The following is a 24,313-nucleotide window of genomic DNA, read 5'->3' on the forward strand; positions in this document are numbered from 1 at the left end:
GCACCAAGAAAGATACAGAAGCGGTCAAGGCCTTGCTCCAATTCAGCGTACCCATGAGAGATCACTGATAGGAAGAAGGTCCTTATCCTTCTACACTCAATCGCCCATTATAGGACCTGGTTCTCTTCTAATCTTCTGTCCGCAAGATTAATCCAAATATTTCTCATTCTTCTTCCTATTATCTATTTCACCTCATCTGACCCTCTCCTCCTACTGGCTAAAGTTATCCAGTTTTATCCGTCTCCAGAGAGTGTAATACCACCAACGTACAGCACTCAACTCTGACCTGTTTACATTCCATTGAGACTTCTCCATTCCCAAGTGCTTTTGAGTCACGTGGGTGGGTGGGTTGGGGGGGGTCGTGAAAATAACCTTAAACTTTTTAAAGTTATCAACAGTCTGGAGAGAAGGAGGCCAAAGAGGGACTTTGTGGTTATAACAAAACATGACATGGTGTAGAGGGAGTAAATTCAGAGTTTTACTTGAAATTCATGAACCAGAAGTCAGAATTTAGGCAGATGAAATGTAAACAGTGGAAGTGATTTTGGGGAAACACTTTTTCAATGAGGGCTAGGTGTTTGGATAAGCTGCCAAGTGGACCTACAAACACAAGGGGCATTCAGAAGGTAGCTGGATTCTCTTGTTGGAGAAATTCGAGGGATGCACTTCAATGGGCCAAAGATGAACCATCTTTGATTGTTCTGTCTTATTCACTCAATACTTACCAAGTCCCTGACAGCAGCAGTCTCTTCTGCCTTGCCATACTTGTTCTGCACCTAACAATACCCCCCAAATCTGGACCCAACATTTGAATGGCCTTCAATTTATCCAAGATTAGATACTCCAAAAACCACGTGAATTTTTGATGATTTAATTCCCCTCCTGTCAATATTCTGTTGGCCTTCAGTCAACTATTTCAGCTTTTATTTCTCTGCCCTTTCCTACTCCTGGCTCTGAGCAGACGTTGGAAAATAATAAACGTGAAAGGTGCTTCATGGAGGAGTTTGTCTCACACAAGGCTGTCCCCTTCAACCCAGGGCAGATCCCTACATTAAGTGAAACAGACTCTATGGATCTCACCAAGCCAAGACAGATCTCATCAAACTAAGATAGTTGTCTCAATCTAAACCTCATCAGTCTAAGACTGATCCCATCAATATAAATAGATATAATTCGCTAACCATCTTTGAAAGCATTTCTCTGGAAATATTTAACTGCAGCAGCTTCACATCGCTTACATTAAAGCCGGCAAAACATTTGGATATTCGCACACTAAATATTTTCCTTGCCAACCTTTCCAGAAAGCATGGTTCACATCCCTGAAAGTGTGCTTTTAGCTACCCACAAATCTGTAGCTAGGCCCAGAAGTGAAAACAGAGCAAGATTTCTGGCTTAGTAGAAAATGGATGGAGATGAGAATAATTAGAGTAAGATGGCTTCATCAGGCTCTGGCTAGGCTAGAAACCATTACATTGGCTTGATATTAAACAAATAAATGGCTCGGACTCTGTGGAAACAGACCTCGAAAATCTATCTTTGACAGGAGAATGGTGGAACTGTTGCTCCAGGAATGTCACCAAGTTCCCACTTGGCGTACAGCAGGATGTTGGAAGAGCCCTTGTGGAGGTTCAGAGTCAGTGGCATTACAATAAATTCGGAACTATCTTCTTGAAACGTCATGCAACAGCTGAAGGCATAACTCCTGCTCTCACACTCACTGTTAACCCACTACCAGTGGGCCTCAGACTGGAACTGTGGGCTTTACAGCTTCAGAGCAACTAGTCAACAGAGCACATGCAGCTCTCAATGCAAACCCACAAGCCTGTTGCTGTCGGCCTGTCTGTCAAAGAGCAAGCACGATTCAAAGTTTACGTGACTCATTCCTGGGATGAGGTGGTTATCTTCTGAAGAAAGCTTGGACAGGTTGGGCCTTTAGCCATTGGAGTTCAGAAGAATAAGAGGTGATCTTATTGAAACATATAAGATCTGAGGGAATTTGATAGGGTAGATACCGGGAGGGCATTCCCATGTGTGGGACAGGCTAGAACCAGGGGACACAGTCTACCGTTTAAGACGGAGATGAGGAGAAAATCTTTCACTCAAAGGGTAAGAGTATGTGGAATTCTCTTCCCCAGAAAGCAGTGGAGGCTGGCTCATTGGATTTATTCAAGGCAGAGCTATACGGAGCTAGACTTTTGAAAGGCAAGGGAATCAAGGGTTATGGTTGGCAGACGGCAAAGTGGAGTTAACACAACCAGATCAGCCATGATCTTACTGAATGGTGGAGCAGGCTCAAAGGGCTGAATGGCTTGCTCCTAAGTCATATGTTCCTATGATTCCTGCCCCTCAAGTACCCGAGACGCCCTCAGAACACAGAGCTGCCAATCAAATGTATTATTTTACAAGCTCCACGGGATATCCGAATTGAACTGACTGAAGCTCTGAATATCTTTTTGAATTCACAGCTAACGGCAACAGCAGCCATGAAATCTATCCTGCCATCTGTCTTACGGTCTGGATGCATCTTCCCTGCACCTTCCACAAACAGCTAGCAACGACAAATTTTAACCCTGGAACCAGCAAGAAAGAATTCAATACAACAGCCCATCGTAGCAAAATGCTCGCCAACGGTTACCCCGTCAAATTGCAGATTGTGAGGCTTCACAGGTTTGCAACGCTGCACCACACTCCAGTCCAGATAAACACAGGCTGAATCCAATTATAACATAACAATACATCAAACTACTCTCTGTAAACATGAATCATTGCTGAGGATTGGAGCTCGACTGTTTTTGTTACAAGCAGCCTGGCCTCAGGTGCAGTGCATTGTTGGAGGTGGGATGAAGTTCCCTTGGCTCTGGTGTGACCTCTGAACGTACCCTGGCGCTAGTGCGAACTTGGCGAACTTGGCACCGCTCGCTCCAGTGACCCTCTCACCTCTCATAGTGTGACTGACAACTTAGCCTGGCAGTACCCTCTTCCAGTAGGCTGAGGGACCGCTTGGCATGAGTGGCAACCAATCCCGTGTTTAATAAATTCTGCAGCCAGACGACTCAATGCCCAAACTGCCCAATGAGGTGCCTGCATTCTTTTGCAGCCTTGACCAGAGTTATACTTCACCAGGTACAACTCCCAATGAGACCTACCAGGGCCTGCGCGCACACTCCCTTGACCTGATACCAATTCACACCAGCACTCTCCATTGATGTGAGCTTGTGAACTGTGGGGCTACTGGTAGTGAAAGGCTGCCTCAGGCTTATTTTAAAGCAGGCTTCCAGGCACGAGACCTTCACCCCCCAGCCTTTCGGGCTTAGAAATGGGCCCGAGTCTCATGTAAAAAGGTGGCCTTTGCAGCCTCATGAACCACCCAGTTCACCCCAGGGCACATGCCCAAGGCTTGAACCACAGCTGCTCCACAGGCTAATAAACAGGCAGCAGCTCTGATTTATAAATAAGTCTGGTCACGTTTGGAATACATTCTAGTTTTCATTCCGTTTCCTGTTTTTGTTCTGACTGAATGAACTTTTAGCTGAGTGTTGATGGAAAGATCGGCAGAGTGCCAGTTCCACCTCCCTCCCAGTGAAAGGAACCCAGAACCACATCGACATCTCAGGCTGCTTTGCGAAAACCAGGATTGAGGCCAGTGGCAGTGAGAGGAGAACACAGACTTGCTGAACACACAGCACACTCACTTGTCCCTGGAGAACTCCCAGCGTGGATCCTCGGGAAGCTCGTACTCGGAGACCCCAGCCAACATCGGGGTGCCGCTGGACGAATGTCGGGCTGTCCGTACCAGCAGGACACCCGAATGCATGGAGGAGCTGGAATCGACGGACACCTGTGTTGGGATAGACAAAGACACCAGTGGTTAGAGTCTGCAAAAGGGGTCCAGAAACAGCAACCACCGGCATTGCACTGTGCTTAGATCCAGTCCCATTCCTGTTCACTCACTCCTGTACCCCCACCCCACTCTCCACATCCACTCCCATCTCTTCCAGCAATGTCAAGTGTCAAGTTGAACAAAGGAGCTTTTGGCTATAAGAGTTATCGCTTTACCAGCTGCAGGATTAAGCTTGGACTCTTGTGATCCCATCCATTTTTTTTTTGTGGTTTTATCCAGGTCTCTAAACATTAACCTTGTTGCAAGATTCAAAACAAAGGCTGTTTGGAATAAAATCACTGTTTTCTAAGTGGAGGCAAGGCTCGAGTCTGACGCAGCCATGGCCCATGGAGACATTCCGAGCTTGGCAGAGTTTGTGAGAATAGAGCCTCCCCTTATCTAGCTTATAGGGTCTGTGTGTGTGTCTGTGTGTGTGGTGACCCCTACCACTGAAATTCAGAAATAGACAGGAAACAGTTGACTAACCCCATAGGTCAGTATCTGTAAGGTTACTGTTTCAGTGTCTGGCTAAAGGATACAGCACACTGTCAGTTTTGATTTCTGTAACCTGTAGCCTTTCTCTCTTTACCCCCCCCGCACTCGTGTTCTCACAGGGGCACGGAGGGCTGTTCTTGTCCAGCCAGTCACACCGAGCTCCAACAATGTCGTGATGAGCCCTTTCCTGCTGATTCTGAATGGCTTCACTGATGCTCGAGAGTCCTGAGTTTCTGTTGCAGTCCCCAGACTCTGTGATTGGGTTTCGCACTGTCTGCAGAAACCAACTCTGCCTCATTTGGAACACTTTGGCAAGGTCAGGGCAGGAAATGTAGCAAGGACGCCCCATCTGTCTGCTCAGCAAAACCGAAACTTTGCATCTCACCCCTTCTTAATAAGGGTGTGAAAGGCAATGGGTGGGGAGGTGGAATTTCATTTCAGGTGATGGTGTGAATTGGGCTTTATCAGAATGGCAGCCTATTATAAACTCTACCCAACTTCCCTGTCCATTGACCACAAAGGGAAATTGAGTGGGATGTTTAAAAACTGGCTGATCAGATTTCACCCAATGTCCTCTGGAAGGGCAGAGATGCCTGCAGAATGTTGGTATTCTGACCATTTGTTTTTTGAAGGGTTAGGGGCTTACCTCCCATTACTGTGTTCCTGGCTAACATCAGACTGTGAGCTAGTCTCTCCCTCCTGGAAAGGATGGAGGGCATTGTCAGTGTGAAGATGGGACTTGGTCTCTATAAGGGTAGTTACTCTCGCCACCTGTCATGGCGATGCATTTGCAACAGGTAGATGGGCAGGGACTTGACAGAATGCTCAATACGAAAGGCTTTTTCCCCCTTCTCACTGGACATGGGGTCGCAGTCTCAGGACAAGGCCACTTAGAACTGAGCTGAGGAGAAATCCCTTCACTCAGGGAGCTGTGAACCTTGGGAATTCTCTACCCCACAGAGCTGTGGATTCACAGTCGATAAGTGTATCAGTCATTGTGATATCCAAATCCTAAGAGGATGAAGCGTCAAAGTGAAGTTGAGATAAAAGATCAGCCATGATCTTACTGAACATTGAAGCTGGCTCAACTTGAAATGGGTGACTGGCAAAGCGTGAAATGAGGGACCTGGGGATTCTGATGCCAAGGGCAGTGGCCCCTCAGCTCAAACTGCCTAACCAATAGGAGCCCGGGGATTGAAGGCAGGCACCTTTCTGATTGGTTTGGCTCCAGACTGAGTGCTGCGTTTACCCAGTGAACTGTCACCCAGCTAACTTGCTCAACACCTCACAATCTGCTTAAGGCACATCAAATTCCCATCCACATCGCAGGGATGGCTCAGGAAATGCTTTACTTATCAATTCTCCTTGGTGTTTTTCTTTGTTATCTTACTCACTCAACATCACTCGCTGATTCAATGGCACTTCTTCCCAATCACCTGAATGGAGCAAAGATGTTACTGGAATATAAACACTATCCAATTTACTGGGGACCAGTACAGGTAAAGGAGATTTAATTCAACATGATATACTGCCAAGCTCATCTAACCTCATTCTCTGCTGAAGTGTTTTTTTTTTATTTCAACGAGGCATTATTGTGGGGATGGGAGAGCACTTTGAGTCTGAAAGTACTCCTGACATGAATAATGGAATGAGATTGAAGCTCTTCTTCCAGCGGCACTCTCTTGAGTCAGCTGGTACGGAGGGAGAAATGCTGAAGGACACAGTTCTGCTGTCTCCTGGGTTTCAAATAGGCACAGTTCCCCTTATCAGCAAGGATCGAACAGCCTGGGGCTCTTTTCCCTAGAAAAGTGAAGGCCAAGGGGTGACTGGGTAGGAGGGCTTGAACATTTTGAAAGGGTTTCTACACGTTTTCAGAGGGTAGAATCAGGGGATTTTTTTTTTTAAACAGTGCAGGAGGCCATTCAGCCCATCGTGTCTTCACCAGCTTTCCAAATGGCACTAAGTGAACTTCTCCTTCTCCTGCCTTCTTAGGTAGATGTGAAACTTACAGCAGTGATCATTTCGATAGCGAATAGCAGGAAACCCGGTTGATTTCCATTACCCTACACTCCCCACTCCTAGGCCAGCAGTGCTGAGGCCAATGACAGTGCCGAAACTGTTATTGCAAACAAAATCAGGAAAGTCACAACAGGCCAGAGATTAAGGTGAGGACTATCCATACCTGTGTGTGTGCCCCACGGCAGTATATTCATCCACTGGCCACAAACTAGGCTGGTTTAATGGCACTGCCATCCAAACCATGCCGCGGCTTCAGCACACAGAGGGATGCTTTGGGCCCCCAAGGGTTCCTTTTCCATTTGCTAAGGTCACCATTAAGTTGTACTGTAGATTGTGATACTCAGGCGCTTAGCCTGAGTGAGACTGAAGCCACGCTTGCACAGTTTCTTTGGGGGTAGGATAAAGTTTTCTTGAACTCTTTATTTACTTTCTGTTACCTGTCTGCGTAGGGGAATGCTCTTGGCTAGTTTGTGTACAGCTAGCTGGCTGTTGAAGTCGGGCTTCTTGGCAGTGCTCTTCATCCGGATGATGACAGCTGCTACCACCATACAGGAGGTGAGGAAGGCTCCAGTGCAGTAGATGATGATCTCCAGGTATACGGGCGAGGACAGAGTGGACGGTTTATCCTCCATCACTGGGCAGGTTTAAAGAAGAGCTCGTTTAAAAGGAGGAGAAAAAAAAAAGAGACACACCTCACATCCTCAACAGCGATACACTTAATGCAGAAGGCCAGGTGCCACAAGGTGGTTGCAGGTTTACATGCTCCAAGTGCAAGCTTGGGGAATGGATGGTCAGCTGCTAGCAAGTTCCTTGCAAAAAATATACAGCCCTTTCTGCCACTCTAATGGAATTACTGTTCTTTGCATTGTGCGGCCCTCGTATCTTATGCATGCAAGACATTGTAGTTGTGCATCTTTCTAAACACTGATAAGCACTCACTTGCACACAACAACAGGCTGCTTGATCAGTGATCAAGTCACAACCCAGTTGTTGATGCGATTCATATAGATCATCCAGAGATGAAGTTTCCAATTAGTTTGAATTACTCTCCCCTCCCTTCTTCACTTTCCAGCTGTCGAGACAGAAAGTGCTGGTCAATTATTGACTGTGAACTCGATCACGTCCTCAGCAGACAGCCAGGTACAAGCGTTTACCCCTGGGGTCAGCAGACAGCGACAAGGAGCAGTAAATCTGGCTGATCTCTCCTCTCCCAAACCCGGGGGTGAGTTGGTGAACCAGGATGGAGCCTGGGGCCTCAAACATTTAAGATGAACAAACCAGCCAACTGGCCCATCAAAGCCACTCCACTGCCGATTATTCTACCAAGAACTCTTTCCTTCCCTTCAAGAATTGTTGACCTCCAACCTTAAAGGATGCCAACATTGCTTCACTGAAAAGTAAATCCTCCGGGGTTGCTAATGTCTCTATTGGCCCTGAACCAATTAATTTCTCTCGGAGTCTGTTCCATGTATCCATTATCCAGCGGGAAATGATTCCTTCAATCTCCAACACTGATCAAGGCTTGTGAATGTGCTGCTTGTGTCCCCATTTCATCTTCCAAGTTAAATGCTCTGCTAACTTCAGTCTTATAAACACGTTTCATTATATCAAAGACCCCATAACGGTCTCTATTCCTCCCCAGTGAAAATAATTGTATCCACCTGGATACCCTCTTTCATAACTTCAATCCCCCTAGGCCTGGACCTACTGACTCTTATCCCACATTCCTGCCCTTACCACCCAGGTTGTGCATGAAAGGACCCAGTACCAGACAGGCCTTGGGTTTCATAGTGAGATCCAGAGCAACACGCATGCCCCACAAGGAAATCTAAAATCAAGCTTCCTAAAACTGGGCCTCCTCTATGTATTTATTGGTTAATTGATGGCTGGGAGTGAGTTGCAGGTTGGAATCTAATTGAGGTTCTGCTGTTTTACATAAATACGCCGAGTTGTCAGGAAGATATAATAATTTTCAGAATATTATTTGAATTTATTGTAGAGTAATATGGGGTGTGTGTGTGTGTGTGTGTCTTAATTAAAGGCAGTTGGTCTGAAGGCTTTGATATAAGAAAAGCGAGGTTTGAAATGTTAAATAGGTAAACATGGGCGAAGTTTTAGAATGTGAGGTGTAAAGGAAACATTTGCATTTTTAAATAAACCAAAGTAGCTTGAATTCAAAAGAGGGGTGAAATGTTTCACCCAGCCAGAAGAAGTTAAGAAACAGTGTGTTTATTTTTCCCAAAGATTACTGGTAAAATTGGTACTATGATAGATTTTTATTATCAGGGAGCTAAAGTCCAAAGTCATAGTGAAAAAATGGGAATTTGCATTCAAAGGGGAAAATATGGATAAAGGAGCGAAGGCTGTGTGTAAGGGCAGGCATTTTAAGATCTAACACAAGCGTGAAAAGCCTCTAGCATCTAAGCCTTGAGCTGCTGTCTACAAGGAACCGAAGATGAGAAAAACTCACTTCGAATTCGACTGTCCAGGGTACATACTTTGCCTGGGTCTGTTTAAATCCATGTGTTTTACTGTTGCCTTAATGGAGGTGTAACTGGGAGTCAGATTAACTAGGGGGTTTAGAAGTTACTATAGTAGTTATTTGTAAAACTATTTACATGCTTAGAATAATTTTTAAAATCTTTATTTAATAAAGATTTAATTTAGTTTTGTAAGAAGCCTACAAGACTCAGTGATCTTATTACTACTGAATTCAAGGCACGCATCTCGAAATAAATACAAATTGTAAAATAGTTGTGGCACTTGTTTCAAGTTTCCCTCTGGGATTTGAACAGCCCAGCATTTACCATCCGCTGTGCCGTAGCAGAGTTGATCATTAGAGGGCAAGAAAGCCTCCCAGCTTCGAGTCAGCTGTCTACAATGCAAAGACATGGGCAAAGTGCCGTTACAAACTCAATGGAGGGTCTTCAGAGGGCTTCTGAAACAAGGTGAATGTCAGGCAGGTAATTTTTCCGATGCCTTGGTATACAAACCACCCTGAGGCAATCTCAGTATAAATCCTAGGCCAATCAATCAAACTTGATCAACATCAACCTCACCCAAAATAGACGTTCTAAAGCTCATCAAAGTGTGAAAGACAGCTTGTTGCAGAAACCCACCTGATAGGTGCCAAATTAGAAATCTCATCCTTGCTGGACCTGAAACAAGTAGCTGTGTTGATACTGAGTTGCTTTATGTTGCAACTCAACTGGAGTAGTGTGTCCAATTTTGGGGGCCAATCATTTAGGAAAAATGTGAAGGCGTTAGAGAGGGTGCAGGAAAGATTTAAGAGAATAGTTCCAGGGGTGAAGAATTTCAGTTTTCTGGATAGATTGGAGAAGCTGCGGCTGTTCTGCTTGCAGAAGAGAAGGTTGATGGAGTTTTTCAAAATCATGAGGGGTCTGGACAGAGCAGATGGATTGATGAAAGGGTCAAGAATCAGAGGGCACAGTTGCAAGGTGATTGGCAAAAGAAGCATCGGCAACATGAGGAGCAATTTTTATTTTGACACGGAAAGTGGTTCGGTTGTGGAATACACTGCCTGAGAGTGCGGTGGAGGCAGATTCAATCATGGATTTCAAAACGGAATTGGACAAGCAACTGAAGGGAAAAATGTTGCACTGGGAAAGGGCAGGGGAGTGGGCCCAGTTAAAATGTTCTAGCAGAGAACTTGATGGGCTGAATAGCCACTTTCCATGCTCTAGACAGCAGTATTGACCGCTCTCCCTAGTATTAACTGCATCTGGGTGAAAAGTTTAAAGCTGTTCAGATAATCCTTGTCTACAGAATGTGGGCAGGGAAGAAATTGCGTTCTATAGGGAGGTCTCATTGATTCAGCTAACTGTCTTTAGGGATTATGTAATGGTGACTGAACACCTCAAGTCAGTCTTCTGGTTACCATCCCTTCAGGACTGTCCTGGAGTCACCAGAAATTAAAGACAGATTTCAAACATACAACTGGGGCAACCCAGGAGAAAAATCAGAAAGGGCATGTAAAAATCCAAACATTTTCCTTAAACACTTTTATTTACTAGTTCCACAGGTATTGGACAAGGGAGAAAAACGATCCCTTGGTAAGAAGCTAACAAAGAAGCTGTTTGACTGGGAAAGCAGGGCGTTGTGAGGATGGAGGTGACAGAAGTGTAGGGCAGGCCAATTGTCAACACAAGGTTCTGTGATGAAACCTTCAAAAATATGTTCAATCAGCATTAACCAACTCAAATCAGCCCACAGTCATTGTTCACATACATACAAACATACGAATTAGGGGGTAGGAGTAGGCCATTCGGCCCCTTGAGCCTGCTCTGCAACTCAATAAGATCATTGCTGATCTAATTGTGGCCTCAACTCCACATTCCTGCCTACCCCCGCTAACTGTTGACTCCCTTGTTAGTCAAGAATCTACTGACCTCTGCCTTAAAAATATTCAATGACTCTGCCCCCACTGCTCTCTGGGGGACAGAGTTCCAAAGACTCAGGACCCTCTGAGAAAAAATTTCATCTCACCACTGTCTTAAATGGGAGGCCCCCTTATTTTTAAACTGTGTCCCCTAGTACTAGTCTCTCCCACAAGGTGAAACATCCTTTCAGTATCTGCCCTGTCAACTGCCCACAGGATCTTTGACTTTGCAAGCAAAGTGCTTAGTCTGCATTTGAACATATGGCAAATCTAGGGAGTGCAGCGAGTGAGTAGAGCTTAGGTCTCTACCTTGGAGTCAAAATACTCAAGAAAGGGGATTCTCACTTTCATTTCCATTAGATGGAAGACAGACAGTGCTCCAAAGAAGAGTCACATTGGACTCGAAACGTCAACTCTGTTTTCCTCTCTCCACAGATGCTGCCAGACTTGCTCAGTTTTTCTAGCACTTCTTTTTTTAGACAGAGGGGGAGGCGGAGAAGGGGGGACAGTGGAGAGAGGGCAGGAGGCGGAGCGAGGGGTGGTGGAGAGACCACTGAGGAACCTGAATGACTTTGAAGCCTGTGATGCAACAGTTGTAAGCTGCTGTTTCATGGGATAGTGGGGGCTGAAGAATTAAGAGGATTGAATACCAACGTTGTTACTCAAAGCAGTTTAAAATAAGACAGTAAAGCACAACAAATGTCTTGTATGCATTACCCAGTACAGCAAGCTGGGCTGACAGTACACATCATTGCTGTTCCCATCAGTCCATGGTCAGTTACTGGCCTCAGACCTGGTAAGCAGGGCTCCTTCAGGGATTTAACGCAAGAACTAGCATTTCTGTCTTCCAATAAATTATATTAATAGAGCTGCGAGAATAAACGGGACACTGTACCTGAAACATGGGAGTCCAACCCTGTTAATCGGTTTAGCGCGACGCAGTTCACCCTTGAAGTGGCAAATTCCAGTTCTATATTTTAATTATCTCTCTTAGAAAAGCCATACTGAATATGCAAGACAAGCCAAAGTTTCAAAACACAATACAGTGCCAAATTCAAGCACGCAATCCCACCCACCCCCACCCACCCCTCCCCATATTAATCGTCATACCTCCTATTATTCCAATAGATTTCATCGTGAACACACCTTGAAGAAAAGAATGAACTTCAAATTTACGAGTTAAAGGCCCCCTTTGAAGAGGTTTACGTTCGGCAAGTGTGATGGACATTGCTGATAATTGAGAAAGTTTGCCCCATGCTGTACCCTGCATGGCCACTTCCATCTGCTGCCAATTATCAGCCCTTGCCAACGTTGCATTGATAGTCACTTCCATAGGAATGGAGGTGGCATCAAGTGAGCATGCCACAGATTGAGCATGCTTTGCAAAAAGCATGGTCAGTTTATACAGAGAACGTGCAAAAAAATATGACGACCAACAAAAATATTGCATTTTGAAGTTTCTTTTTCAACAAACCCATATACTTCAAGGCAAGCTGATGTACTCAGATTGAAAGTGCTCTCTTCAAGCATCAAAGAACTGGGGAATTTAGCCACTTTTCAATTATCAGTGCAGTCAAGCAGCCCCAAGTGATAGCAATTCTGCTCTGGTACTTATAAGCTAGCCTTGGAATTTGCACACTGCTTCTTGAAGCCAGGAGCTGCTCATGAACAGGCACAAAAACTGATTTTAATAGCATCCCCTTTGAAAGTTTTAACGCAGCATTGAATTTACACTCAGTGATGAGTCTATAACACAAGTGTTTCTGCAGACTTGAAGAGGGGTTTGTTTTTAAAGTTTTTATTTTGTTTGATAATGCTCCTGTGAAGTGCCTTGGGACATTTAATATTTATATAGCCCCTTTACCTTAATAAGGTGTTGTTGTTACTGAGTTTATAAAGGCTTTGGGAGTTAGATTTAGAAAGCTCTCTCCACCAAAAGTGAGCGTCAACTCATAAAAGGAATCTTTACATCTGCACATGTAAAAGCAACATAGCGCAGATGCAGAAATCCAAAATATCAACAGAAATCACTGGAAATACTCAGCAGGTCAGACAGCATGTAGAAATAAAAAAAAGAGTTCAAGTTTCAGGCTGATGACCCTTCATCAGGACTGATGAAGGAAGAGATGAAGGATGCTCGAGCTGAATCATTAACTCTGCTTCTCTCTCCCCAGATGCTGCCAGACCTGCTGAGTGCTTCCAGCATCCTCCGTTTTTAATTTCATGCATTTTGTGGTCTTTCCTTCAATTGTCGTTAAGGCGATGCTGGCAAAGTGGTGACGGTCCTGGACTAATAGTCCGGAGGAGCGAGTTCAAATCCCAGCATGGCAGCTGGGGAACTTAAATTCAGTGAATTAAATAAATCTGGATTAAAAAGCTGGTCTCTGCAGTGGTGACCAAGAAGCTCCCTGGGATTGCTGTAAAAACCTACCAGAGTCACCAATGTCCCTTAGGGAACAAAAGCTGCCATCCTTCCCTGGAACGGCCAATATGTGACTCCAGACCCACAGCAATAAGGTTGACTCTGAATTGCCCATTGAAATGGCTGAGCAAGCCACTCAGCTGGACTGAAGGCAGCGGCTTCCTACCACCTTCCCAAGGGCAATTAGGGGTGGGCAATAAATGCTGGCCTAGCCGGCAACATTCACAAAATAAGAGGGAATTTTTTTAAAAATCCTGAAAATGCCCGAATACCAACAATCAGATCTACTCTCAACTGTGTCAAGCTCTCGTTCCAACTCAATGCAAGTTTCTTTCCTTGGTCAGAATTTCTAACCTCCATTCGCCAAACCTTAGATCTGACCTGTGTAAAGCTCAGCCTAAATTCTCATCCCTATTTCGATTCCACGCTTTGTCACTGAAGCTTTACTGTGGCCTCGAACATTAAATGATGCAAGGAACCCAAAGAGAAATGCCAGAGGCACAAATTTGTACAGGTCCACTGAGAAATCATGGCTCCCAAGGTAGCTTGACTATATTTTGTCGAGGAGATTTACTTAACTTGCGTAATCCCGATGCTTAATCACATCAGGAACATCAATCAGTCTGCATTTTCCTCTAACACTCAGTTCTGAGATTCCCTTTATTTGATTTGTCCTTTGCTCTTACCTCCCTTCCATTTCATAGCCAAAGCCTCAAAACTAGAGCATCGCTTGACAAGCTCCACGGCTGATCACGAGTAAAGCAATCTTTGTAGTTCTGCAGAGCCCCAGCTCTGTATACATGGGGGGATGATCATACTTGGGAAAAATGGTCCCGAGGATATTTATTGCTGAAGTAATCACTCAGTGTGGGCAGTTCGCACTTGAGTTTACTAATTATTGCCAACAGTGGTCATGAACTGACATGAACCCAAATTACAACCTAGAAATTTGTGCCAGTTTTTTAAAAAAATCACCTCGGTAAGAGGTAATACATTCTCTAACACAGCAAGCTTCTGTTCTGCAGAATAAACAGGAACACACACTGGGTTCAAGTCTTTTTTTGTAACGCACACACAAGATTGGCTTGTGTTTGCAGACTGTGGGGTGCGGGGTAAAATTATTCATAATTTTTTCCTGCATGATTCGCTCCCTCTTTAGAAGCAGTGTGTTCCATGGGGATTTGTTCAAGGGGTTAATTGTAGAGAAAACAGCAGAATGTACCTGGAAGAACTGTCAACCATGCAGAGTGATGGGAAATCCCAATAGAATTACCCGCCAAACACGTATACTCCCCAGCATCCTCAAAAGTAACATTGCGTAAATATAGAGCCTCCATTTCTTTGTCCGTAGTATTAACACCGGCTGTCTGGAAGAGAAAATGGAAGCAAACGGACAAGCAGACGACATGAGAACTGTGGAGAGATTCAGCTGGAGAAACCATCTTATTAGTGCCATTAGCCCACTCCCAGCGAGCTCGAGAGGCTTTGTGTTAAGGCAATACCTGGCTCACAAGTGACCTTCCAGGACTGCAGGAGTCCAGACTTATCCTAGGAAGCAAAAAGGTCTTCAGTTATGTGTTAAACCCGCCACCATTTTGTTTTATCGCACCCATCTCCACATGCGAGTGATGGGCCTCATGGAGAAAATGGACCCACAATGTTCAGAACAAGCCAAGGCTGCAAAGCAATGTGGAGGAAAAGCAATGAAGGGATAAGATAAGGAACTGCAGCTCGAGGTACTTACTGAAAACACAATAAGAAGGAAGAGAAAGTGGGAGACAACAGGGCACTCAGCAGTTCAGAGGGTTTAGGGAAAAATGGAAACCTTGAATGGGAACTCCCAAGTCGATGAACTCGTCAATTTGAAAACTAGCTGCAGGCACATGTGACTATTTCTCAATCCTTCCTGGGAATCAATCTCAGTTCCCCCTCTAGAGTGCGGAATTCCATAGATTCACAACCCTCTGAGTGAAGAAATTTCTCCTCATCTCACTCCTGAGCAGTCGACTCCTTACCCTCAAACTGTGACCCCTGATTTTAGGCTCTTCAGCCGGAGAAATGGCCTCTAAGCATCTACCCTGTTAAAATCTCTCAAGAATTTTCAATGTTTCAATGTGATCACCGCTTATCCTTGTAAATGTTTTCCCTTCACCGTCTGCCATGAAGGATTGACTAGTTTATGCAGGATGTGTGGAGTGATCTTGGGTGGTCCAAACTGCAGAACTCAAAATGCAGCATTTGTCTTGTAGTTTGGCCAATTTCAGTTGCCCTGTCCAGTTAATCACACCCTGCAGTCACACAAAAAATATAAGCAGCGCTCTTGACGACAGCACAGCAGTGGTTGGGAGAACTGCATACTTATAGCTTTTCCTTTCAACTAAAAGCTCATCGGTGGGCAAAGAAATTCTAACAAGTAATTTTCTCACCTAAGAAAATCAGTTGAAACTTCCTCTTTTACATAATGATGCTGTGATCAGCAGAACCCCTCTGAGGACTGGGCCGAAGATGGGGTCACTGATTATTAGGCAATAATTTGCTGTTTCCTAAAGGCCTGATGCTTGGAGTTCACTGAATGCAGCAGAAGGAGAGCAGTCTTCCCTGGTTTACAGCTTCATGAGATTTAGGGAGAGGGTAGGGCCAAGGGACAGGCTTGATCTGTTAGCTGATCTTCTCTTGTCTCACCAGCTTTGGCCTGCTCCAAGAGAGAGATGGCATGGACATGACGGAGCTCCTGCACAGCAAAAGCCTGAGGTTTTCTGGGTTATACGGTGTTAGCCGTGCCTAAAGTCAAATCTCAATCTGTTGGATCACTGTTGTTCTAGCGCCCATCAACACATTCAGGTTTCACAGAAAGAAACACAGAGAAAATGACAAATATAAACAGCATGAGAGGAAGGCAAAGAGGGACACACAAGTGTTCATTTACATTGTGGGCATTTTTCCATGTTGATCTTTGGATTTGCACATTAACAGCAGGAAAAGGGGAGAGAACAAAAGCTCACACCACCACGATGGGAATGGAATCTTTTACCCACTCATTCGTCACCAGCTAAACGTTCCCAGCCCTTTTTTTGACTTGTTTTCTGGCTTTGGGTTTTACCTTCCAGCTTTGGGCTGCTTACTGTGAGCCACGCAGACTGATTGGCCTCACCAATATAATTGGAAACTTTACAAATATACTCTCCGCTGTCAGCTTCAGTCACATTGTACAGAGTCAGCACTTCCGCATCCGAGCTATTAATCCCCGAATGCTAGAATAAACCAATAACAGAGAACGTTGGTAGACCTGTAATCAACACACTTCAATGAAACACATCTGTGGGTCTTTCTCCACTGATAAGTCACCGGAGGGTGGTGCAGGGCGGCCTCTCTTTTTATTTTTGATGGGATTTAAGGAGAGATTGTACTCAGGAAACTGCAACTCAATGTTGGAACAAGATCAAATGACCACGAAAGCTGCTGGATTGTTCGTGAAACCCAATTGATTCACACGCATCCTTCAGGGAACTGACACACAACACCAAACCCTCCCGCCTGGGCAAGGCCCATGTGCCCACAGGCCCGTTCGACATGGTGCCTGTGTTCTCTCCAGTGGCAAGTTGATCCGTTGCCACTTGAGGTGGCAGCAAATCATCACCACCATCAAACAGGGAATGGGCAACACGTGTGGCCCTGCCAGTGTCACCCACATCTTGGGACCACTTTGAATTCAAGGTCAGCAGTCAGTTTATCCTGCTCGCAGTACAGTCAGTCAAACAGTGACAGGACGGAGCTGAAATCCATCCCAGCTACAGTTGGGAAGCTGAGAGATCTGTATGTCTAAGCAGTTGTAAAAACCTGACCAATGCCAAAGTACAACTTGGAGGAAGAGGGTTGAAGGGCAGCAGAGAAAATATACAGAGCTCTCAGTTTAAACTTGGAAGGCCTGAATGCACTCAGTGGAAGCCAAATGTTTGGGAAATCACCATTTTTATTTAGTTTTGGCATTTCGAGTTGGGAAAAGAAAGGCCCCACCCTTTGTGGCTCCTCAATGGATGAAGAACCAATGATCCCACCACCATTACATTAACACGTCAGCTGAAGTCTACTAAACTGGTATGCAAGGAAAAGGCCATTTTCAAACTTCGCTTTGTCACTAGGACGAAAGTTGTCTGTTAAAATGTCTGACCCGTTTCTCCTCATTCAATTTTGGGATTGGCTAACATTTCTGATTGCAAAAGGCAGTCTCAGGTAAATTGAAACAACAGCATGCAGAAGCAGCTTGTGGCCTCAGTCAGGGCAAACGAGGGGGACAATCACTGGAGTCAAACGTCACTTTACCAACACTGGGGCCAAAGGTGAAGTTGGGGGGAGGAGCGGTAAGCAGGAAGGGGTCCATCTGAACTGCTTCCACAGACCTCTCAGCACTAGACACACAGCTTGACAGCAAGGAGCCTGTGGACCAGCTTGGCTGGGGAATGGGATATGTTCCCTTTTGGGCGGAAGGCTCAACAGGGAAAGAGAAACCAAAGGAATTGGGAGAGAAGTCAATCCAAACAGAACTGGGCAGAATTTCAATGAAAACCACCAACAGAGTCATCAGAGATGGAATGAAATAGACTTCAACCGGTGAGGATGAAAACGGCCATTGGGTGCCAGTGACATCTCCTCAAGATTAATAGTTCAAAATGACTGTTAACCCTGCATCATACTGGGGGCCACATGACAAGATGGTGGCCTTCTCCCTGCCCCACAGGGTGGCATTCACTCATCTTCAGCACAACATTACAGTCTATGTATAACCATATAAAACCACATGTCCTTGCTGATACCATGACCCTGTGGCTATCTTATCGGGGCCTAGCAGAATGCTGGCAAGGACGTCAAAAGCTGCCTTTAGCCGAGTGCACTGTGTTGTTTTTCTCCATTGCTGCCTTGCTGGGGCAAGAGCAGGGTAATCACTGCAAGTAGAAACTGATAGGCAAATACTCTTAACCTCCCAAAACCAGAAGCAGCAATCAGAGTCAGAGCCTACTTTGCAATGCCAACTGTGCAGTAGAGCTGGCTTCAGGACTGGGTCATTGTGATATAAAGACAGTGATATGAAAGCCAGTCTTCTGGAATGTGATCAACTTCTCTGCTTAATAACCTTAGCTCAGTTTAACAAAAGCTAGCATTTCCAATTGCAACATATTGTTTCTGGCCTTTCATTAGATGTTGAAGACTTTACGGTAGTTTTGTCATTTGATCACTACCAATTTCTGACCAGATAACTTGTGCTTTCCTTGCATTCAGACCACATATCCCTGGACCTGTAATCTTTGGCATCAAGGAATTGCTGCCATTTTCTTTCATTCAGATATTGATGGGGTGGGGTGGAGTAGGGGTGAAGCAGGGGTATAACACTTTGTGGTATTGTGGCATAGTCCAGTACAACATCAAGCTACAAGGCCAGAGGCTGCTGACAATTCCCCATACTCAGCAGTTGGCTAGTTTACCTCTTTCTCTTATGAACTCCCAAATACTTATCTAACTCTTCCTTGTAACTCCTGATAATCATCAGGAAAAAGAGAACACAACATGTTGGATTTACCTCAACTCTGATGACTTCCTTTTAGGTTTCTAGATATTCATGAAACAAGCCATGTTTTACAGAGCAATATGTTGTGAACCAGGTTCGATGAAATGAATAAGCAATGTTCACAGGGCCTGATTCCTCCTGTGCTCCTTACATGCTCTTCCTCACTGGCAGCCAAGAGGCCCCATTCACACAACGTCAACCCTTGAAGGGTTGGAGCAGTGACTGAAAACTTACTTTCAGGATGTTAACATAAGGTGAGCCGTCGGGTCCCAAGCTGCTCCCATTCACCTCCGCGTGCTTGAGCCACTGGATGTGTGGCTGCGGGTCACTGTACACTTTGCAGACAAAGCGCACGTCACTTCCCACAGTCACACTCTTGTTGGCAGGGAGGCCGGCCTGTAGGATTGGCCGATGAGGTGACCGTTCTGAAAGAGACAAAAACGCCAACCAAATTAAACGTGTAAACAGGGCTAGATCAACAACTTACAATGACATCTTCAACATGGAATTAGGTCTGAACACTGCTGCAAAGGGGAAAGGGCTACAGCTAATTGAACTACTAGAACCGCTTGTACCAACTAAACAGTCTTCAGGGATAGAGGATAGGCCATCAAGTCTGACATCTCATTAAGGGGAAAGTAAAAAAAGTCCTGCCTTCTCTGGGTCCATGTGCCACCTCCCATTGTTCAAAAGCACCTGAGAAACCAGCAAGAGACCTGGTCGGTCTGCATGTAGGTGCTCCATTGATCTATATTTGTCCGAGCTATCGACAGAGCCTTACTGACACCAAAAGGGCTGAAAAATATCTAACAAATGCCACTCAGATTGGTCAGCAGCACTGAGGAGACAAGCGACAGTGTCCTTTCCTGCAAAGCTCAGACTTCAGTTCTTAGCTGCCATCTCCTTCTTTCAGTAGAATTTTGACCTAGTTTTAGGAGTCAACAATGCAGCAGTTGTCGACTGTATCACTCTAAATTGTCAAGTGCAGAAAGAGAAAGAAAGGTTACTCAACTCAACAAGATTGAATAGCTAAAGCACACAGATAGAGTTGAGTCACTTTGCTGTACAACTTGTGCTGAGATCAAGAGAGTGAGACTGAAATTTTGATCCAGCTGTCAGCACGGGTGCAACTTCATCAGGAGGAGGGGGAATGGATTGCACCTCCACAAACACAGGGTCATCACACCGACACCTTCGGAAGCTAACGCCAGCTTCCCTGAGGAAGGTGAGACAATCCGGTCCTCAGCTCCTAAGGACAAGGTTGTGTAATTTTTGAAAACATTGCTAACTACCAACATACTAAGCTTTAATCTATTCAATAGGCTGTCTGTCTAATGCTGTCTAATCTAGTGTTATGTTAACTTGTTCGCTATCTAAGAAGTTTAATCCCTAATTAAGCTTGCCAATTTATCAATTGATGCACTGATTTCACCTGTAAATTTATAATCTGCAGGTAGCTATTGACAAATTTATTATGGCATAACTAAACTCCCTTTGCAACCTCAGTTATTCATCAATTAATCCTATCTATAAATTATTCACACAATTTCTATTTAAGTGCCGGTCCCTATGATTCTTAGGTTAAGAATCAGCCAATAGTTTGCAACACTGAGGACCTATGTACTGGTTGAAAATGAATTCCTGATGAAGTTTGTGTGGAAAGGTGGGACAAAAGATGTTTAAACATCAAGTTGTTGAAAATGTGCAACATCCTCCCAATCTACACCAGCTCTCCAAGCCACACATCCTCCCTGGTTGACATCCTGCTCTCTGGCCTCAACAAATGTCTCCCATGTCAACAAATACTGGCAGCTGTGGCTCAAGAGAGTAACACTCATGCCTCTGGATCTGAAGTTCATGGCTTTAAACCCCACTCCAGAAACTTGAGCTCTATAATCTAGGCCGACACTCCCAGCAGAGAACTGAGGGAGTGCTGCACTGTCAGAGGCGCTGCCTTTCAGATGAGAATTAAACCATGACTCCATTTACCCTCAGAGTTGGATATAAAAGATCCTATGACATTGCTTTGGGAAACATAGTGAAGTTTTCTTTAGTATCCTGGACAAGCTTTATCCAACATTAGAAATACTCATTATCTGGTCAACATTACATTGCTGCTTGTGGAAGCTTACTGTTTGCAAACTGGCTGTTGTGTTTCCTCCAGTACAGTGGCTACACAACATCATTGGTTGTAAAGTGCTTTGGAATATTGTGCTTCATAAATTGAAGATCTTTCTTTCCTACCAGTTGCTGAGGTGACAAATTGGTTACCAGAACTCCTGCCCCCAGCTCCTTTGCTAACCCTGGCTTTCTAGCTGACACCTATCCATTAAAGCGAGGTTGACAGTATAACAGTGAACTTGAGGGACAGAAAGAGAGAGAGAGGGAGAGAGAAAGAGAAAAAAAGAGAAAAAGAGAGAGAGAGAGAGAAAGAAGGGGAGAGAGAGAGAAAGAAAGAGAGAGAGAGAAAAAGAGAGAGAAAGAGAAAAAAGAGAGAAAGAAAAAGAAAACACACTGTTACAGAGGGCGAGAGACAGAAAGGCAGCTAGTGACAGCACGCATTTACATGATATTAAGACAGGTTAAGGAGAGAGAAGACAAAGGGAGATAATGAAAAGATGAGAATAAGAGAGAGAGGGAGAGGGAGAAGGACAAGGAAAGAGGCAGGTGGCAGAAAGGAGAAAAACTGAGACAGGGTGAGACCGGAAGAAAGATAGGAACTGGCTTACAGCTAGGAACAAATGCAGATAAATGCCCAGACTGCTCGTCAACAAAAATACTTTCCTTATCAAACCCCTCTTATTTACCCCGTTCCAAATTCTGCTTCTCAAACCTGCAGTAATAAATATTACAGTCAGTTACTAGGTGGCTAGACCATCAGGAACTCGTTAACCCTCCCATCCCTCCCTCTAAGCATGAAATGAAATATCTCAATTGAATTAGCAGTTTTGTTTGGTACTGGCCCTGTTTCATTTCTGCCCTTTCCCAGTTAGACACTGTCATGTGACAGCTACTTCCAAAATCTTAAATCAGGACCAAGTTCTGATTCCAGCTGTAAATATTAGCGAGCTGAGTGTTCCTGGACTCCGCTATCAATATACTCTTGACATCCGCCTTCAATTACACTGGCTAACTTTTGAAGTGCCTTATATCCCTTTTCCTTTCTTTCCTATTAGGCTCGAACAGCTTCCTGTTCCTGCAGCTATGGGGCCAACAGAGAGGGTTTGAACAAAGCAGGCGGGAGGCTGAGCAGGCATTATGGCTTTTTCTGCTGCAATCTTTAGGCCAAATATATCAAAAACAGGAGAAGTGTTAACCGCTGCCCACCCTTAACAAAAAAAAAAATAGCAGAAAAGAACAGGTCCACATGATATCTTCTTTCTTGAGGAGCTTGCTGAGTGCTCGCTGTTACTTACTGCTGTGCCACAAGCTGAGGGTTACTTCAGCTGCTATCAAATGTCACTTCGACATTCCATTCATTTTAGAGTATCTCGGGCCCCCGCGTGTTCAGGCAGTATCGTGGCAGTCTTCAGGGTCCTGGAATTTGTAAAGCTGCCCTGCATGTGGGCCTTTTCTTCAACAACTGCTCAACCAAAGGCTAAGGCACATTAACCCTTTGTAATGTGCCACATGGGTGACCTTTAGGGGGTGGGGGGAAAAAACCTCACAAATTCCTTCATTTTCCCATTGTGTGTTTTACATAAGCAGAGTAACATCATACACATGTATGCATATACACACACACAAAACACAAACTGTAACACTATTATAAGGGCTCTCGGCGTTGAGGCTGGGGGACCCTGCAGAATGAGACCCTGCCTGTTAGCATATGCCTGTGCAGTGAAGAAAAGCATACACTATGTCCCGGAACAATCAACATAACACTAAAAAGCTCCCATGGTAACTCCTCAAACACAAAAGACCAAAGCCTTGTTTTCTAATTGAACTTTACAACCCTACACACTGTGCTCATGGAGTAATTGGACAGTATGCTGAGCCTATGATTTGCCACTACAGTCACAGGAGCAGCCAAAAGGAGGCGAGGGAATGAATAGGAGGGGAAGGGGTCCTGCCAAGGGAGTGGGGAAGGTGGGATCCCAGGGCTTTGTGAGCACCAGGCTGTGTCCAATCGGGCTTCTTCTGCTCACCACTCTCAGGGTGGAACTGCCAGAGACCTGATAACATGTTAACTGCTCCTCGATTATCGTCCCATCTGTGGAAATGCCAAAAGAATGATAGCTGCCAGGCACTGCACCAGAGAATCCCAACTGTGAAGAGCTGCAGCCAATCAGCCCTAAACCTTTTCCACTTTCAAACTATTTATTGGGGGGGGGCCTTGCTGGCTTGGAGACACTCCTGTGGCAATGTGCCATCACTTTTTAAAGACAGCATCAACTCCAGAATGGATAAACTGTCCTCCAAACTGCAGAAACGGTTTTTCACAGTAAATCACAGAAATTCACAAGTCTGACAAAAATTAGCAGTCAGCAAACCTGCTTTTAGAGCTACCAGCTAGCTGCTATTTCACCTCTGCATGGGCAGTTTCAGTGTAAGAGCACTCTCCAAGCAGCCAAGGATCTGAGGAGAAGCTGAACAGAATGAAGCCATAAATCTGTCAATATTTCTTACAGGGATGTTTGAAAGCTGTGCTTTCTGCAGTATGTCAAGCATTGACTTTACTATCCATTCCTTAGACTTTGTTTCTCCAGTCCCATGTGGGCATCAAGACTCAGCCACTTGTCCCAGTCCATCGCAAGCTCGTTCATTCCAGCCTAGCTGGTGTCCTCCTTAAAGGCACTTCACCAGGTCTTGTTTGGCCGGCCTCGTCCTCTTCCGTCTGGTGGTGTCCATTCTATTGTCACTCTGGTGGGGTGTACATCCGGGAGGCAAAATACGTGTCCTGCCAGTCTCATTCGCCTCGCCATCATGATGTCCCACAGGCGACTCTGGCCCGTCCTCTTCCTTGGTGATGCTGTGTCTCCGTGTGATGCCTCTGATCTTACATAGGCAACACTGGTGAAAGATGTCCAACTTGAGGGTGCCTTTGCTGTTCTCTTCCATGATATGCTGACATGGTTCGAGATTGGTACCACTATGGGCATGTAGAGTGGCAGCTTCCCAGCTTGATGGTGCTGGCTGCCCAGACTGTTTGGAGCCACTAGCAGACCAATGCTGCTTTGCAGGTTCTTGTGTGGGCGCTGACCTGTGCGTTGCCCTCCCTGGAGATGTTGCTTCCTAGATGGGGCAAGTGGTCGATGTCCTGTTGCCTGATTGTGACGGGGGGCTTTGTTGTTGCCCAGTCGTCAGTTTCTTGGTCTTCCTGCAGTTGGTGTGTACACCAACCTTGGTGCCCCTATTCTCAAGACTAGTGGTCATGTCTTGGAAGTGCGCGTGATTCTTCAGCCAGCAAGGTGATGTCGTCTGTGAAATCCAGGTGAAGCAACCACTAGTGTTGCCACATGATGCTAAAGTTAGCACCCACCATCGCCTTCCACATAATGAAATCAATAATCAAGAGGAAAAGGAATGAGCAAAGAA

General features: G+C 45.1%; 1 protein-coding gene across 2 annotated transcripts in view; it reads right to left on the reverse strand.

The window, feature by feature from the left end:
* LOC144694887 (fibroblast growth factor receptor 1-like) overlaps positions 1 to 24,313 on the reverse strand; it is a 92,465-nt gene that overhangs the window by 17,538 nt on the left and 50,614 nt on the right. The window contains exons 6-9 of one of the 2 annotated variants that reach the window (XM_078565618.1): positions 19,010 to 19,200; positions 14,438 to 14,582; positions 6,832 to 7,028; positions 3,693 to 3,838 (exon numbers count right to left, since the gene is read on the reverse strand). In XM_078565618.1, coding sequence (XP_078421744.1) covers positions 3,693 to 3,838; positions 6,832 to 7,028; positions 14,438 to 14,582; positions 19,010 to 19,200 — 679 coding nt within the window. Of the gene's footprint in view, positions 1 to 3,692; positions 3,839 to 6,831; positions 7,029 to 14,437; positions 14,583 to 16,315; positions 16,467 to 19,009; positions 19,201 to 24,313 lie in introns of both variants that reach the window. The other variant, XM_078565617.1, reaches the window with a different exon arrangement.

Source organism: Cetorhinus maximus, chromosome 20, assembly GCF_964194155.1.
Source record: "Cetorhinus maximus chromosome 20, sCetMax3.hap1.1, whole genome shotgun sequence".
NCBI classification, from domain to species: domain Eukaryota; kingdom Metazoa; phylum Chordata; class Chondrichthyes; order Lamniformes; family Cetorhinidae; genus Cetorhinus; species Cetorhinus maximus.